Source organism: Strigops habroptila, chromosome 2, assembly GCF_004027225.2.
Source record: "Strigops habroptila isolate Jane chromosome 2, bStrHab1.2.pri, whole genome shotgun sequence".
NCBI lineage: Eukaryota > Metazoa > Chordata > Aves > Psittaciformes > Psittacidae > Strigops > Strigops habroptila.
Window position 1 is genome coordinate 89,491,399 of NC_044278.2, and position 15,628 is coordinate 89,507,026.

At 34.3% G+C, this 15,628-nt stretch overlaps 1 protein-coding gene across 6 annotated transcripts in view; it reads right to left on the bottom strand.

Annotated features, from left to right (window-relative positions):
• The window catches only part of PCDH17 (protocadherin 17), a 100,170-nt gene that overhangs the window by 68,571 nt on the left and 15,971 nt on the right, over positions 1 to 15,628 (bottom strand). For 5 of the 6 annotated variants that reach the window (XM_030476320.2, XM_030476325.1, XM_030476324.1 and 2 more), the window contains exons 3-4: positions 1,621 to 1,679; positions 1,273 to 1,442 (exon numbers count right to left, since the gene is read on the bottom strand). In XM_030476320.2, the coding sequence (XP_030332180.1) occupies positions 1,273 to 1,442; positions 1,621 to 1,679 (229 nt within the window). The remainder of the gene's footprint in view (positions 1 to 1,272; positions 1,443 to 1,620; positions 1,680 to 15,628) is intronic. The other variant, XM_030476322.2, reaches the window with a different exon arrangement.

The window sequence follows — 15,628 nt, forward strand, 5'->3', positions numbered from 1 at the left end:
ATTTGTGGCATTTATTACTTGGAAAATAAGGTCATATATGAGGTCAATCTTCAAAAGCATACACAATAAATTATACTGCAGCATTCTAAATATTCTACACAGCAAAAATTATATTGCAATTTCAACATGATCAGAAAAATGAAGTTATATAATTCCTCATGACTGTACTACAGATCAGACTAGGTAAGAGGCAAAAAAACCTATGTCCAATTAATCAACAATTCATAAAAATCTTATATTTCTGCTTAATTATAAATATAGTTTCTTATTAATTTAATATTAATTAAATTTAATATTAATTAAATATTAAATTTAATATTAATTAAATTTAATATTAATTAAATTAATAATCTTTTGACTGCCTTTAACACTGAATCATCTTCCCCACAAAAAACTAAAATAACAGCAGATACACAATACATGTAAAACTAATTCAGTGGTGTGCTTCTTTAGTGCTTACAGCTTAGAAGCAAAACATAGACAGACACAATACTGGAGTACTCAGTTTGTCTGATGATCTCAGAAAAAGAAGTGTTTCTTTTGAAATAAAAGACCTCATAATTAGAAAAAAACCACATCTGGAAAAAAAATTACTTGGACACAGAGTTTGAGGAAATAAACATGCTTGTTTGTCAGAATGAATGCTTTCAGAGAGCGCTGTCATTGTCCTTATATAAGTCATTTGAGCTGTTTCACAGACACTCATCTTTGTTGCCTTCACAGGATGTGAACGAAATTATACTGAAAATCAGATTATATTATTTTACACTTGTCACACTATTATTGGTTGTGAAATCAACATTACAAATAGTAAAGTACATACATGAAATGAAAACATCTTCCGAACCATTTTTACTCTTGTCTGATATCCCAAGCCTCTTTTCCTCTTCTCCAAACTATGTGAGGAATGTAAATGACTTGTGTCCTTTTATCTGTTGCAGTCATGTCTAGTTTGAATTTCCAAATCACGCTTTAGCAGAAGGACTGTGTATAATATATCACAGGCAATGTCAGTAGAGATAAAGTATATTCTAATCATTTTAGAAAAGTACTAATTTTTTTTCCTCTTTTTTTCTTGTGGTTTCATTTCACATTCATTCTGAAAGATACTGAGCGTTTTTTGCTCTGGGCTACCTACAAAATTTACTTTTCTTTTTCTGATAGCATTATCAGTGGGCTATTCCACCTTGAGAAACCACAACTGCAATACTAATACATCTATAATGACAGCTTAAACTTTACGCTTTTGTAAGCATTGGAGGCTTCACTCACCTTGTTCAAGTGGCTGGCTTTTAGTTGAGGTTTTCATCTTGAGTGCCTCCCTAACAGACATGTCACAGCAGGAGCCTTTGTTAGTGTCTTGGTCACTGTCAGCCTGATCACTGTCCCCATGCCCGCTGTCCCTCAAGCTGGCTCTTTCTGGATCCTTGAACGTGGAGCTACTGAAATATACATTAAAAAAAGGAAGAAAAAGAAAAAGAAAAAAAGGAAAAGAGAAAAGAGAGAAAGAAAGAGAGATAGTTGTATTTACTTGTTCTAAGTTGAATTGTACTCTCTGGCAAAGCAATTTTGACAAGAATGCAAATGGGGAAGCCAAGAAAGTTATTTAATAGGCCTTACCTTTGAACAAACTGCTGCCTGCTGCCCATGTAATTGGGCTCTGCGGGAAAATTGTCTGTCTGCGAAAGAGAAGGAAAAAAATACGTATAGTTGTACACTGGACAAATCTCCTGCAGAGCAACAAGATTTCCTAGAGGAGAAATGATTAATAATTCAAAAATTCCCTTAATCTTCAGATTTGTACATTTTAATTAAATTGGAAAATGCTGGCATGTAATTATGTGCTCAGAACAATTAAATGATTCCGGTCCACAAATTACCTGCTAAAGTAAACAATGAGGCTCCAATAAGTGGCATTCTCTGTTAGTAACTTGACAGATGACACTGTTTATGTTTTTCATTAGTTAGATATTAAGACTGATGGTTATTGAAAATGAGAGAAAAAATTACTTTTGCATATTACAAAAGTAAATTATTCAAGAATTCTAATTTTTAATCATAATTACATCATCTACTGGGATTCTGAAGCCCTTGCTGCTGTAATACAATTTCATATATTGCTGTATTACTCTTGAATTGAAAAAAAAACCAAAAAGATCAACAGAATTCATGGCTGGTTAGCTGTGGGTTTTCTTAAATGCTACTGGAAAAGTGCATGTATGAAAATATTTGGATTTTCTCTCTTTAATCTTCATCAGTATTAATAGCTTTATCAGAATAATGAGAACCACACATGCAGACAAAAACATTAAATGATAGTTGTAGACAAGTAGTTTTTGAAAGAAGATGCTTTCATTAAGTCTGTCATGAGTATATTTTTAGCAACATGAGCTAAGTAACTGTAGAAGCAGAAGTATTTACAGCATCCAGACCAACATGGAGTCCTGCCAAAGGGGTCTGAATTCCCCTTGTATCATCAGCTGAAGTTCTTTGGGAGGAAGAGAGACTGCATCTTTCACAAAACTCCACATACTGTACATTCATACACGTCACTTCTTCTTGCAGCTGACCTAGTGACAGAGCTTCTTCTGTTTTCCGCATCACTTCATATCACACCACCCTGCTTTGCACCAGCTACGAGTTTTGCAACAGCATCTAGCATATCAGTATCGGTAACACAGGCAATTTATGAAGCAGAAGGCCCAAGGTAAGGTTTAATGTTACACAAGTGTTTACACAAGTGACTGGTCTCTCACATATTTGGTTTTCCCTGCCACTCGCCACTCCATTTTTTTCTTTAGCTTTGTTTTTGTTTTATAGGTTAGCTGGTGGTAATCAGAAATATTAGCTACTTCTTGTATGGTTGTATCCTTGGAGCTTGGGAAAGAAACATGAAGTTACATCTGGAACTTAACAGCCATTGCTCTTTGCAACAGAAAATACGTAGCCACTTGCCAGTCTCAACGTACATGTGAAACAGATGTGCTTATATGCATGGATATCTTGTTTGATTTAAGAAAGGGGGTTCAGCATGTATGAAGTCAATTAACAGTGTACTTTCTTGTTCCTAGTTAAACTCTTTGGTTCAAGAATTAGGATTGTAACACACACTGTGTTCATATTTTGAAGTTGTTTCTAATTTAAAATGTGGAGTACATATCATCATATATGTCATTACAAAAAATAATCTGATGCTTTATCATTGAATTATCTTTTATGATAAACTGTACATCAGAATCAGATTTTACTCATCTGTTTATAAAATATAGCATAAAGCACCTGTACCTATAATTCTAAATGATTTTTTATCATATCAAAATTGCACATAATTGAAAATCCTAATTTGGGTGTCTGTGTTCAACTAGAGACTTGTTCTTCAGCAGCATTATTGAAAGATGGGCATATGAAAGTCCTTAAATGCTGCCTAAGGAATCAAACAATATGCTATATTACAGAAAGAGAATTCTGAAGATCTAGGACATCAGACTCAGTGTTGTGTCACTACTTTTCCAAGACAGCGTTTCGGAAGCTGATGATTTCAGCTACAGTTATCTAAACTTTTAAAAATCTGGCCACTTCAATTAACAGTGCAGTTTATTGCTTTGGGCTCAAAACCAAACAAGATCCTGGTCTTAGTGCAGGCCATTAAAATAAAAGCTTGTCTTAACTTTTAACATGTTTCAAGTTATAAAAACAAACATTTAAAACAACAACAACAAAAAAAAGGAAGAAGTGGAGGCATAAAGGTAAGTATTTCAGAATTATTATATGTAATCTTTTAAATGTAGCACATCATATTTCAGAAGCAGCCTTAATTCTATTTATTCTTTTCTTGTGACAAAATGTAAGATAGCATCTCTTGTGTGCAGCAAATCTGATGCACACAGGATATATACCTCATGTATATACACACATAATCATCACGACACTCACAGAGCCCAGTACTTCTCAACCCAAATAAACCTTTATAATTGCAGAACTCATATCTATTTTCTAAGTCTAATATCTCAAATAGATGTCCAGCAAAACTGACCTTACGCTTTTACTTATGCAAGACATCTGCCTCCTCCTGTACATGGCTGCTACTAGAATCAACATTTCTGTTTTTCATGTCATTGTCAGGCAAAATGCCTGCTACAAACTGCCTTGTCATAAATTCTCTTCTATTAGAAAAGTCAGACTTTTGCCCTGAAATTAATTATAGCATCTCCTTAAAGATGGTGCTAAGAACTTATCTGGCTGGACTACAGTAAGAACTGGTCATACTTTTTGTTTCCGCTTTTTCATAGCAGAAAAAAAAAAGCATTTTGCACACCCTGGACTTGCCAAGTCATAAATTTGAAAATAGAAATTGTGACCACATCTTAGCTGCCATCCTAAAAATGGGAGCTGCTTCTGAGAAATTCAGTATTTATGGTAATCATTAATGACCTTTAACTCAAAAATAATTTGAACAATTCCCTTCATATTGTATTTTGCAGCGATACAAAAAGTTGGGCACCATGTTACAGTGGGTTCACAGCTGCAAAAGAACAAACATAAACACTTGATAACTATATACAGTAATTATATATAGCCACAGAGCTCAGCTGAATTATTTTCCTTCTGCTATCAAAGTACTAGACCTTCTCCTAGGAACTATGGAAGTATGATGCTGTAACAGAGCACTCCGAGATACAGGCAGGATGATATTATCTATACAAAAATTAGGGTAATAAACAAACATTTAATTTTAAGGCTAGGCAGTTTAGAGAATTCTTAGAAGGGTAAGCTTCACAACAGCTTACAGAGAGATGAATGTCTAACTCCCTTAAATACTTTTTTTTTTTAATCCTAGTTGAAGTGAGAGGTCATATACTTAAAATCTTTACACTTGAACATCTATGGAAGTGACATTACACGTTCCAGCTTATGCATTAATCATACCTCTTTACACTGCATAGCTGTAACTCAAAGAAATGAATGCTACTTTAAGAATCTATCAACAGCAAGTAAACTCTCTGTTCTTCTCTAAGTATACACCCCTTTCTCGGAAATCAAAACCACTGTGCTCTCTATTTGCTTCCAGTTTTAAGGTAAGTTTCAGTTCATCTGCAGGTAACCATCTAAAAGCTAGTCACATACACTAAGACAATAAGCTAAGATAACTCTATAATTCACACCATTTTGGGCATTGAGCTTTAGGTACATACTGTTCCTGGAAATTACTTTCACCAGTAACTATAGGGGAATCTAAATGACCAGTGAGATGTTCAGTGTAATAGCTAAAGCTTAGTAAGATGCATTATATCAGAAGTGATTTACATAGAATTAAAATCTCCTAAGAAATAAAAAAAAATTACTCAAATTCCAGCACTGTTAACCTCCTGAAGAACAAAATAACGCAAACTCCATCCTCACCCTCCTCCAGAAACAATCCAGCTCTAAGAATTTAAACATCAAAGACATGTTTTCTTTTTCTGTGATCCAAAGCTGAGGACTGGAGTATCAATTAGGTCACTAGCTACTAAAACACAAGTTTTCCAGTAGGAAGAAAACATACTAGGACAAGAGGTCTCTAGAGCTAAAGCAAAAGTAAAACTGTCCACTGCCCTGGTGAGATAATGGAGAATGAAAGTCTGTGATGTCAATCACATATATCCATATGTCTGTAGCTCCAACAGAGAAGAGATCCTGGTTTTGTGGTTCATTTTCACAGATTAATGGAACCAGTCTCTCCAGTGAGAGTATGCTGTTAAACCATTCAGCAGATATACTTTTTAGAAGTTGCTACAAAGGCTACTTAAAAATGCTTTCTTCCATCTGTCCTTATGTGTGACCCTAGAGTAAATCTGAATTTTTAGGAACACTGCCATTACTGTGACGTTGCAGAAAAAATCCTGAGGAATTCCGTATATATTTTTAGTACAGCTTTCTCAGACTGATGAATCTCCTAAAAAAATGTCATTTTGAAAGAGATCAGAACACATACAAACCTTTCAAAAGCTGCCAAAGTTTAAAAAAGAAAATATCTTACAGTTCGATCATGTTAATTTTTTTGTCAGGAAGTTGAGCAGGAGAAAAGTAAAAGGACAGAAAAATTAAACCTGTGCAAAATATACTTTTACTGGTATGAAGTTTCAGATGTGACAATATAATTACTTCAGTCTAATAATTAACTTGAAAAATTATTTACCAGCCAGTGTTTGCATAAACAACATGTAGAACATCCTTTAAGTGCTATCGTCAACTATCTATAAAACCATTCATTCTATTAGGTGTGTTAGGGCTTGCATAAGATCACAGGGGCCTAAATAAACTATAATTTTTGCTAAGTATTGCTCTTATATGGTGAATTTGGAATACTGAATTTTATAAATTCAAAATAAAGCCATTCAGAAGTTTGAAAGTCAACTGTTAAGGTTCTACTAATTAATTCTAGAGTGGGTGTGATTTCCAAAAGTTTCATTTAGAGAAAAGAAAATGAAAAATTAAGGCAAAAACCAGAGTATCAGAAATAAATTCCTCACAGGATCCATTAACCTTAAATAATCTCTTAAGAGAAAAAAAAAAAACCGAAAACAACAGTTTGAATCAGCCTCAGAAAAGTATTACACAATGAATTATGGGGAATATTTTTAGCAGTGGGATACATTAATCTCTTTTCCTTTTTCTTTTTCCATAAATGCGTGTTCACAACGTGTATGTGTTTACTTCTGCTGAAATGTTTTTGTTTAATCAGATTTCAGGAATTCTACTACTGCTCATTAAGACAACATTAGAGGACTTGATAGGGCTTCTACTTTGGAGAATTTGTATAAAAAGCAGGCTGGCTATTAAAACTTAGAGTGTTCTAGCTATATCCCTTTCTTTCTTTTCAATAAAAAATTTTGTTACACCACAATTCTGGAGATTTCTACTACTCTTTGGTGTGTTCCATCCTGTTCGAATAAAATCAGAGAAAATAAAAGAAAAAGTTCTCAATTTGACAGGTATGTCTCCAAAAAAAAAAAAAAAAAAAAAATCTTAAAATCAACATGACTGTAAAGATGGAAAAAGTAATATAGAAAAGGGGGGGAGAGAGAGAAATGCAATATTTCAGTGTTCTTGTCAAATTATGCCCAGCAATAATTGTCATACTAGAGAAAGATGTATTTTAAAATATAAAAAAAAGACTCAGACATTAATCAGATTTATGAATACTAGACTACTAGAATATTGATAATTTTTTCTCAGAATTACAAGACCAAGTATCACATTTTGAGAAATGATTCAATGCAACTCCATCTTAGAAGGTGTTCATACGTGGAACTATAATAAAGCAAAATGTCTCTGCTGACTTTAACTTCTTTTTAATTAAAAATTAAATGCAAAAATTAAATGAAACATCTCTCCCCTTCATCAGACTGCCACTTAGTATCTAGCTCAAGCATCTTCTGTGTCTTTTCTTGAAAACCTTAATTCCAAGTAGTCCACCTTCCCCCATGTATAAAGATCTTCTATAATGGGAATCACTTCTGAAGACAAAAGAATTGTATTCTGACAAATCTAGTTTTGAAAGAGCAGACAATTTTCTTTATTTTGTTAGGAACACTTTGGGTTCGACATAGTACATTTTTTCACAAAGACTCCTCAGTATAAGACTGCCAGTGAGTGTATATACTTAGCCTGAAGCAGCAGTTTTTCATTGCACAAGACTTACTTCATTAAAAAATTGCATTAGCCCAATAGCAAAGAAAAAAAACCCACAAAAAACAAACAAAAAAAAATCAACCCCACACACCCCCCCAAAAAATGGGCATAAACTTCTAATAAGTTATTCTACCTTTTTGAAAGACAAAATGAAATAGGCTGTATTAACAAATCTTGTCGTAATATGTGCTCTCCACTCTAATTGATAATAAGTGATATGTACATATTTGGGAAGTTTTGAACTTGCTGCAAAATGTGTATTTTGATGTTAAAAGACCTACAGTGTGTTTATGTGAATTTCTGACACATGTAACATTCTTCAAAAGCAAATTAAAAACACAGGGAAAAAAAAGCAGTCAGATGCACAAGGCAGTATCGTTCACCAGACTGCTGTACTCTTTACTGAAGAGTGTTGGTGGCTCATGTTTTCTCTTTTTCTTGACTGACAAAAGCAAAACTGTGAGCAAAACTGAAAGAGGTCTTGAGCTACTCAGTCCGAATTATTGGAAGTGACTTCTGAAAAGTTGAAACTCTGGGAACAGAGACTACCATCCTTTCCTGTAAGTGAAGGAGTGCAGATTCTCGCGATAATAAATGCCTAGTCCATGTACTGTTTTCTCTTAGCAAGCTACGATGGTTTGTTACCAAAACAAATTATCATTCATTTATTGCGCAACCTTTCAATACTAAGGTATTCAAGGCATTTCAGTTGTTTGTACTACTGGCTTAATGAAAACAATTATTTCTTAAATTTTTTAAAAGAGTTTACTCTTAAATGCAAAAGACACAAAAGAAGACAGAAGCTTAGACTGAAGGGATTTTAATACAGTGCAAGTGTTAGATGCATAAGGCCAGTGAGCTCCTCTCACCTGATGGCTGCACCAAGCCTGAAGACTGAAGCAACTAAAAAGGTCATAAACAGACATATTTTTAAGTGACCTAGGTAAAAAATTAGAATTAAAAGACACTTAGAAGAAGGGATAGGACCAGACCCTGATCAGATTTTCTGATACAAAATAAAATATTGAAGCTTTTCAGGAGCTAGTTTGCCTCTTTGTTGATGGGGAACTCAACTCCTCAACTCCTCTGCCAGAGCAGATATGTTTAAGGAATAACTTGTCTCTGGGGACTAGGAAAAAATGTGGAAGCTGAACCCAAAACCTCCTTCTACTGAAAGGGGAATCAAGAAAATTTTCCCTGGACCAAAACCTCAAATTGCTGTTTGCTTCACAATAGTTCCAGTTTTCTGAGCCTCATTTTATTTTGCACTCAAAAAACATGAAATTCAAGTATCTAATGAAATTAACATGGTCTGGAAAGAGAAAGTGAAGTTGTCAAATGGGACTAGAAAAAAATAATTGCAGTATGAGTTCTTAAGATGAAGTACTTTTTGGAGAAGGTGCAAGATCAGAACTTAGGAAGTGGTGCCAAACATCACACCACATAAAAAGCTAGAGTTGAAAGTACAATAACTCTGCTTCTGCTATCACAGCATCAATAAATAAACATAATGAAATTCATGACACATTATTGCATTGTTCTGTATTGCCTCTATTCATTTAAAAATTATAAACACTTCTAAAATAATTCACAACTTGTCAAATGCCAGTGAGCATTATGAACAGTTAGACTGGTGCTTTAAGAGGCATTTGTGAAGATCTTACAAGAGAGCTTGATACAGCTTATATCAAAGTAAAGATGAAAGTATGGGAAAACAGAATAACTGCTTCACCTGAATCTGCTAGTACAGTTGCATCCAATATATTTACACTGTTCACCAGTGATATGTACTTACTGAAGCTACTCAGTCAATAAAAAACACATTAAGAACCTTTTGAAAGAGCTTCCCTGTCAATTAGGCTGCAGATACATTCTATCGCTCCAGTTTTCCTGTCAATTTAATATACTGGATCATATTAACAGTATTGGCTTGTCAATAAGGCAAATCTGAATCCTATTAATGGAGTTATACTGCCAATATAATCGGCTTCCTGTTTATCGAGCTCCCAGTATATGGGAAAGCTGTGAAATGGGATTATAAGGTTAGGTTACATACATCTGTCTCTATATTACATAAACATTTCAGGAATTGTATCCTGTTTTGTAAAGAAACACCTGTAATCACTTTTTTTCCATTACATAAACTTCAGATAACAGAATAGTATAATTGTTTACCATTGCTGAGAAAACATTAAATCACCCTCATTTATCATGTTGTTTCCTGCTTGCTCTAAGTAATGCTGTAATTTTATAAGACAGTCTACTTGTGTGCCACACATACAGAACTAGCTAAGAGATGTATGCACTCCACCTCACCTGCACAAGATAATATCCTTTCCAGAAAATAAAAATAAAGAGAAAAAACACATTTTAGGAACAAAATATTAAGGACTCCATAGTTTTGTAATGTGCTGTGTAATCTTGGTGGAATTGAAGCTTGTAAGTACAATACTAGTGTAACAGAAACCCCTGGAAATAATTAATAAGAGGTAGTAGCTTGTGCATAAAAAATAGTAGAAGATCAGCAAGCCGCCTATTTAATAGAAGCGTTAATGAAGTTGAACATTAGTTGCTTTTAACCATATTCAATATTAAATAACTACTTTGACTGGATTAGCAGAATATACAACAGACCATTAAACCTGACTATATTACCAAAAAAAGGACAAAAAAAAAAAAAAGTAATTGCATTAAAATGTACTGAGCATGTCCCTTATCGAATTAACTCTCTAGGTCTAACTTGAAAATATGGATTTAAAAAAACCCCATGGTCTAAAATGACAGTTAAAGGTCAATGAATCAAGTTGCCAATTATGTTTTCTGGTAACAGATGGGTGCAATGAAATCTAATGATTGAATTTGAAACACTTTAATGCATCTGTTATCTATGGCTCCCACCATGTTGAGTCTACCTTAGTATTCCTAACAAATATTATGTTTACTGCACAACAGACTCAATTAAAATTAGTTAACTAGAATGAAATCTCCACATATCACCATATCCAGGTTATTCTAAGAATACCACACCATAAACTCAAAATAACGATACTTTTGGAAGTGTATCTTTGATAGCATTTGTGGGGTTTTGGTTTTTTTTTCATTCCAATCTACATGTTAAATGTGAAGTCTAGAAATAAAGACATTAAAATTAGAGGGAAACTTTAAAAAATAGTGCCTTGAAATTTAAGAAGATGATCAAAGTATTTGTTATAATTTCAAGAATGTTTTTCTGCCCTTGTGTTTATAACCCTTTTTTCCATATGAAAACAACCTTTTCTTTCTTTTATGCACACGGATTCTACAGTACAATTGCAAGCTCCTGGCATTTTATTTTTAATTTTGAGACATATCTGAAAGGCCTTACTCAGCAGGAATTCCCAGTGAAGCCAGTAATTTCTGTAGAATTTGTCCTATTACCACTGCTTTTTTCCTGTTTCTAAGAGCAACATATCACAAATGTTTTCTGAACAGATAAAAGCTTATAAACACGGCACTACTATATAGTGGAGAAGGAAATCGAATTATAGCCTTTTAACACTGACAAACTGTTTTGTACTCATAATATTTATCAAGTGGAAACAGAGACACTGGGTATTTTAAATCTGTTAAGTTTCTGTTAGCATCTATCCACTATGTTTACCTTCTTCTGTCCAACCCACACTCTCACTAAAGGCAACAATAAAACTCCCACAAGCCATGACCTGAGGTCTGCTGAAATCAATGGATGTTTTCAAATTGGTTTCAGTAGCCTTTGGATCAGTCTGCTTACTTTAATTATGGGATAAGCAAGTCTTTACATAGTGTGCTACATTTCCACAGATGATACATATGTTGTATGCTCCATGTAAACAGATTTGTAATGGCAGTGACAGGGAAAGGTGATTAGCTAAGCAGCAAACATTGTATGTGGCACAAGACTCCAGGTCTGTGTTTCCTCAGTACAGAGTGAATAAAATTAACAGCAAAGATAGATCAGGACTTGGTTCTGAAAACACAATGCCTGCACAGAAAACACATTACAAGAAACACTGAAGCTTTCTTCCTAGGTGACAGCCAGAAGAACAGGGGTAAATCTAGATCACCTCCTTTCTTTTAAAGCTTTAACCTTATCCCCTTTCTCTTCCTATAATCGTTCCTCTGAAAAGCAATGATTGCCTTAAATTCCTTAGGAAGAAAATCACAGATGTTAAAACTTACATTATTACAATCTGTCTAATTTTTTACCTAGGTCATGCAACTCTGTATTTTAACATCTTGTTAAAATCCCCAACAAGGTATTCTATAAACATTTTGAGACAGGATACAAAGCCCTGTTTTCACATAAATACTGTGGCATAATTATTTCCTCTTAGCACTAGAAAAAGACACACCACTAAATATGCTGCCAAAATAATGGCTGAATGTATGACAGAATAGTAGATCATCAAACTTTACAACCTCACATGCCTGTGCAAGGAGATTTTCAACTGTAAAATGGTGATGAGTTGATTTATTATTTGTGACATAAGATAAATAATTTAGGCTTGCACAAATATAGCAAGAGCTTCTGTCCCTAAACATATTTTAAAGCCATAACAGTCATGCGTCTATGATGAAGCACCTCATAAAAAGTAAAGTTTGATCAAGTACACCATGAATATAGTACCAGTGGTCAAGTAGGCTTGGACAGAGAAAAACAAGGCCTTTCTGCTATAGGGCTTTGCATATCCATCCACAACTCTGTCACTTCAGTGTTAACTGACTGCAATGTCTTCATACAGGACTCTCTAAGTTGATTCAGAAAAAGTGAAAAAAATAGTTACCTTTCTCGATAGGATCACCTCATCTAGAACATAACACCCCCTTATCTAGGGATTGCCGCAGGTAATCTATAAACTCATAGGTATTTAAAGGCTGACTTCGACCTGTAAATTCTTAAAAGCCTGGGAAAAAAAGTTCTGGATTACCCTTTTCATTACAGCTTGCCATATCGAGACTCTAAAATCAGATTTTGCTGTTAAAATAAAGAAGATGAACATAAGAAATGTTCTCTGCAAAGATTCCAGGATCACAGCCTGGAATAATGTCCATATCACAAAATAATAATGTCTAATTTATTTATGTCTAAATAATGTCCATATCACAAAATTCCCCAAGCCAGCATTTGGAAACAGTGTGTGGAAACCTCTTTCAAAATGGGAAAAAGAAATGAAAATACGACAGGTACAGTGCAAGAAATTCCAAAACAAAAACTCACACAAAGGGGGGGAAATAATTTGTTAAGACTGTTCACACTGCTCTTCCTGAATATTCAAACTGGGTAATGTGTAACACAGACTAATGCTGCTCCCTGCAGGTGGATCATGAGCCCTCATGAAGCCACACCAACTTCCAAGTTCACTGGAATTCAACATGGAGTTAGGGGCATAACTGCTGAAAGTGATCTCTGGGAGTGGAGCCTTTGGACGCAATTATTCTACACATATGCCCTCAAAAATTGTTTCATGTAGAAAAGCCCATAAAGAGATGAATTAAATTATTTCTGTGGAATTTAATTTACATTAATTTTAGGACCATCTTAAACTTACCCGTGTTTCTTCCTAAACAAACACACCATAATGTCATTGGGAATAAAACAAAAGCCATAAAATACTAAGGGACTGTGTATGGTCTTCAGTTCACATGCAACTATATTAACTTCACTGTAAATTCCTAGGAGTGAGTAAACTTGAGTTTGTTGATTTTGTTTAAATCTTCTCGGGCATAGAGTAATAAAACACAAAATGCCCTCCTAAAATATGGTAAGATTAAGATCCATCTCATTCATTTTCCATTAAAATAGGATTGGGATCTTACTCCTAGGACTTTGTACTATCAAACTTCAATGTAGAGACTTTCCAAGGTAATGGCATAGAGTCCAATTCCTAAAGGTTTATAATAAGGTTGCTGCTTTAACCTGAACCACAGCATAACAAACAGCACCAATATAATTATAATCTAAGGTACCAGCAACCTTAAGAATGTGCAAGGAAGAGACAAATACTGGCAGGAATTAATCTGCCATTTTCACACATCTGCCCAAGGGAGGTATTGTAATTGCAAAAATTTACTCTTAGACTGCTGAGACTCATAGTAATTATGTTTCTTTTTTAATAGAAATAGCCACAGGTAGCAATAAATTGGGTTTTGAGATGGGGAACTGGGCGTGCATTCTAACCCAAATTACGATGTAATTGTCTTTATTATAAAATACTATAGAAAACCTATGGCTCAAAATTTAAATCAGAAGAAAACCTTTCCTTTATTTAAAGTCTTCTCCGACAGCTGTTCAACATGTATGCCTATTTCTTCGTTTGCTGGTATCAGCAGGACCAGTATGACTGTAAGTATTTTATATTTATCTAAAGACCTTTGCCAGTGCTAACGAAAATTTCTGAAGCTACATTTGCTTAATAGAAACAGTTTTCTCTTGCTTTATTTTCATTCAAGTAAAGTAGACTAACAAGTAGGTCAAAATCTGGAAATCCAGCTACTCGTTCCTAAGGTTCCTTTGCCAGTGTCAAGGGATGAAGAAAAGAGTGTGTGTGGTTTATATATATTTTAAAATAACTGAAAATGAAAGTGTTCTCCAAAATTCTGGAGTCCTGTTTGAAACAAATGAGCACAGGAAAGTACTTAAAATGAGTTATTTCATGCTTGAAGGAATTATTATTTTATTACTGTCACATTGTTGCAATAATGAGACATATACTGTTGGTAAATATCATGTACAATCATGGCCAATAAATAAAAAATAAACTAAATGTATCCAGTTAATTCTGCCCCTTGCAATACGGTATCCTGTTGAGCCTGATAAGAAGCTACAAGTGGTTTGAACACGAGAAAATACATTTACAGATTTAGACAAAAGGAAGACTACACATTGAAAGAAATAACACAAAACATTCTGATTTCCCCTCTTTTTCACCCAGTGGCTACAAATCTGACTGATATATCCCTTGCCCTTGAGCTACAAATGCAAATGCTTATATGTTTTTTAATACCTAAAACATTGATGAAAGTAATTGAGTGCTGATTATTCTCACGTGTCACATGACTTCTATCTCCCTTTCATCATTACTCTCAATCCTGAAATCTGATAACAGGATACACAGTTTTAAGCAAGACGTATGACTTCCACCATGAAGTGGAAAATGAGATACTTCCTTACCTATGCTCTTGCCTCAGGAAAAAAATGACAACAACATTTGCCTCTAAACTTGATGCCTTCTAGATTGCAGCAAAAGGTGTGGATTGACAGTATCTTCCAAAATACTGTTACACAGCTACCTACAGATCATACACAATATTAAGGGGAGGAAAAAAAAAAAAAGATGCAGATGGTTGTTAATAATGTCTTTTATCCATCTAGATAGTTCTTTTTGGTTGTATGCTGCTCTCTTAATCTATTCATCTCGACATAGGAATTCATACACACAGTTCTATTATCTGACATATAATCTAGAAAATCTAAATACTTTCTAAGGCTTCATGGCTTCCATTTTTTTTAAAAATAAAGGCTTGTAAGTTCATTATTTCCCAAGCACTCTAAATTCCACTATATTCTTATTGTAACTTGATCCAGTGACATGATGAAGAGATCAGAACACACTTGGTACTTTATAGCTGTGGCTGCATAATCTTGCTCATGATCATCAAAGCAGGACTGTTTTTATGATCTTCAAATCTGCATATCAAATTACACAAGTCTATGTGAAAAAGCAAAAATACCAAATATTCAGACATCAAGACTATCTCAATAGAGTACTAGAGAATGCAGTTGGAGGCTAAGTGAAATGAACAGCTTTTGCTGCTTTGCAGTGTTTGTAAAGCAAAGGAGAGAAGCAACAGGGAGCAGTTCAGCTACCCAGACTAACAGATTCTAGGCTGAATTCTGCACATGCTTGCGCACATCAGCAACTCCGCTCCTATAAGTGAT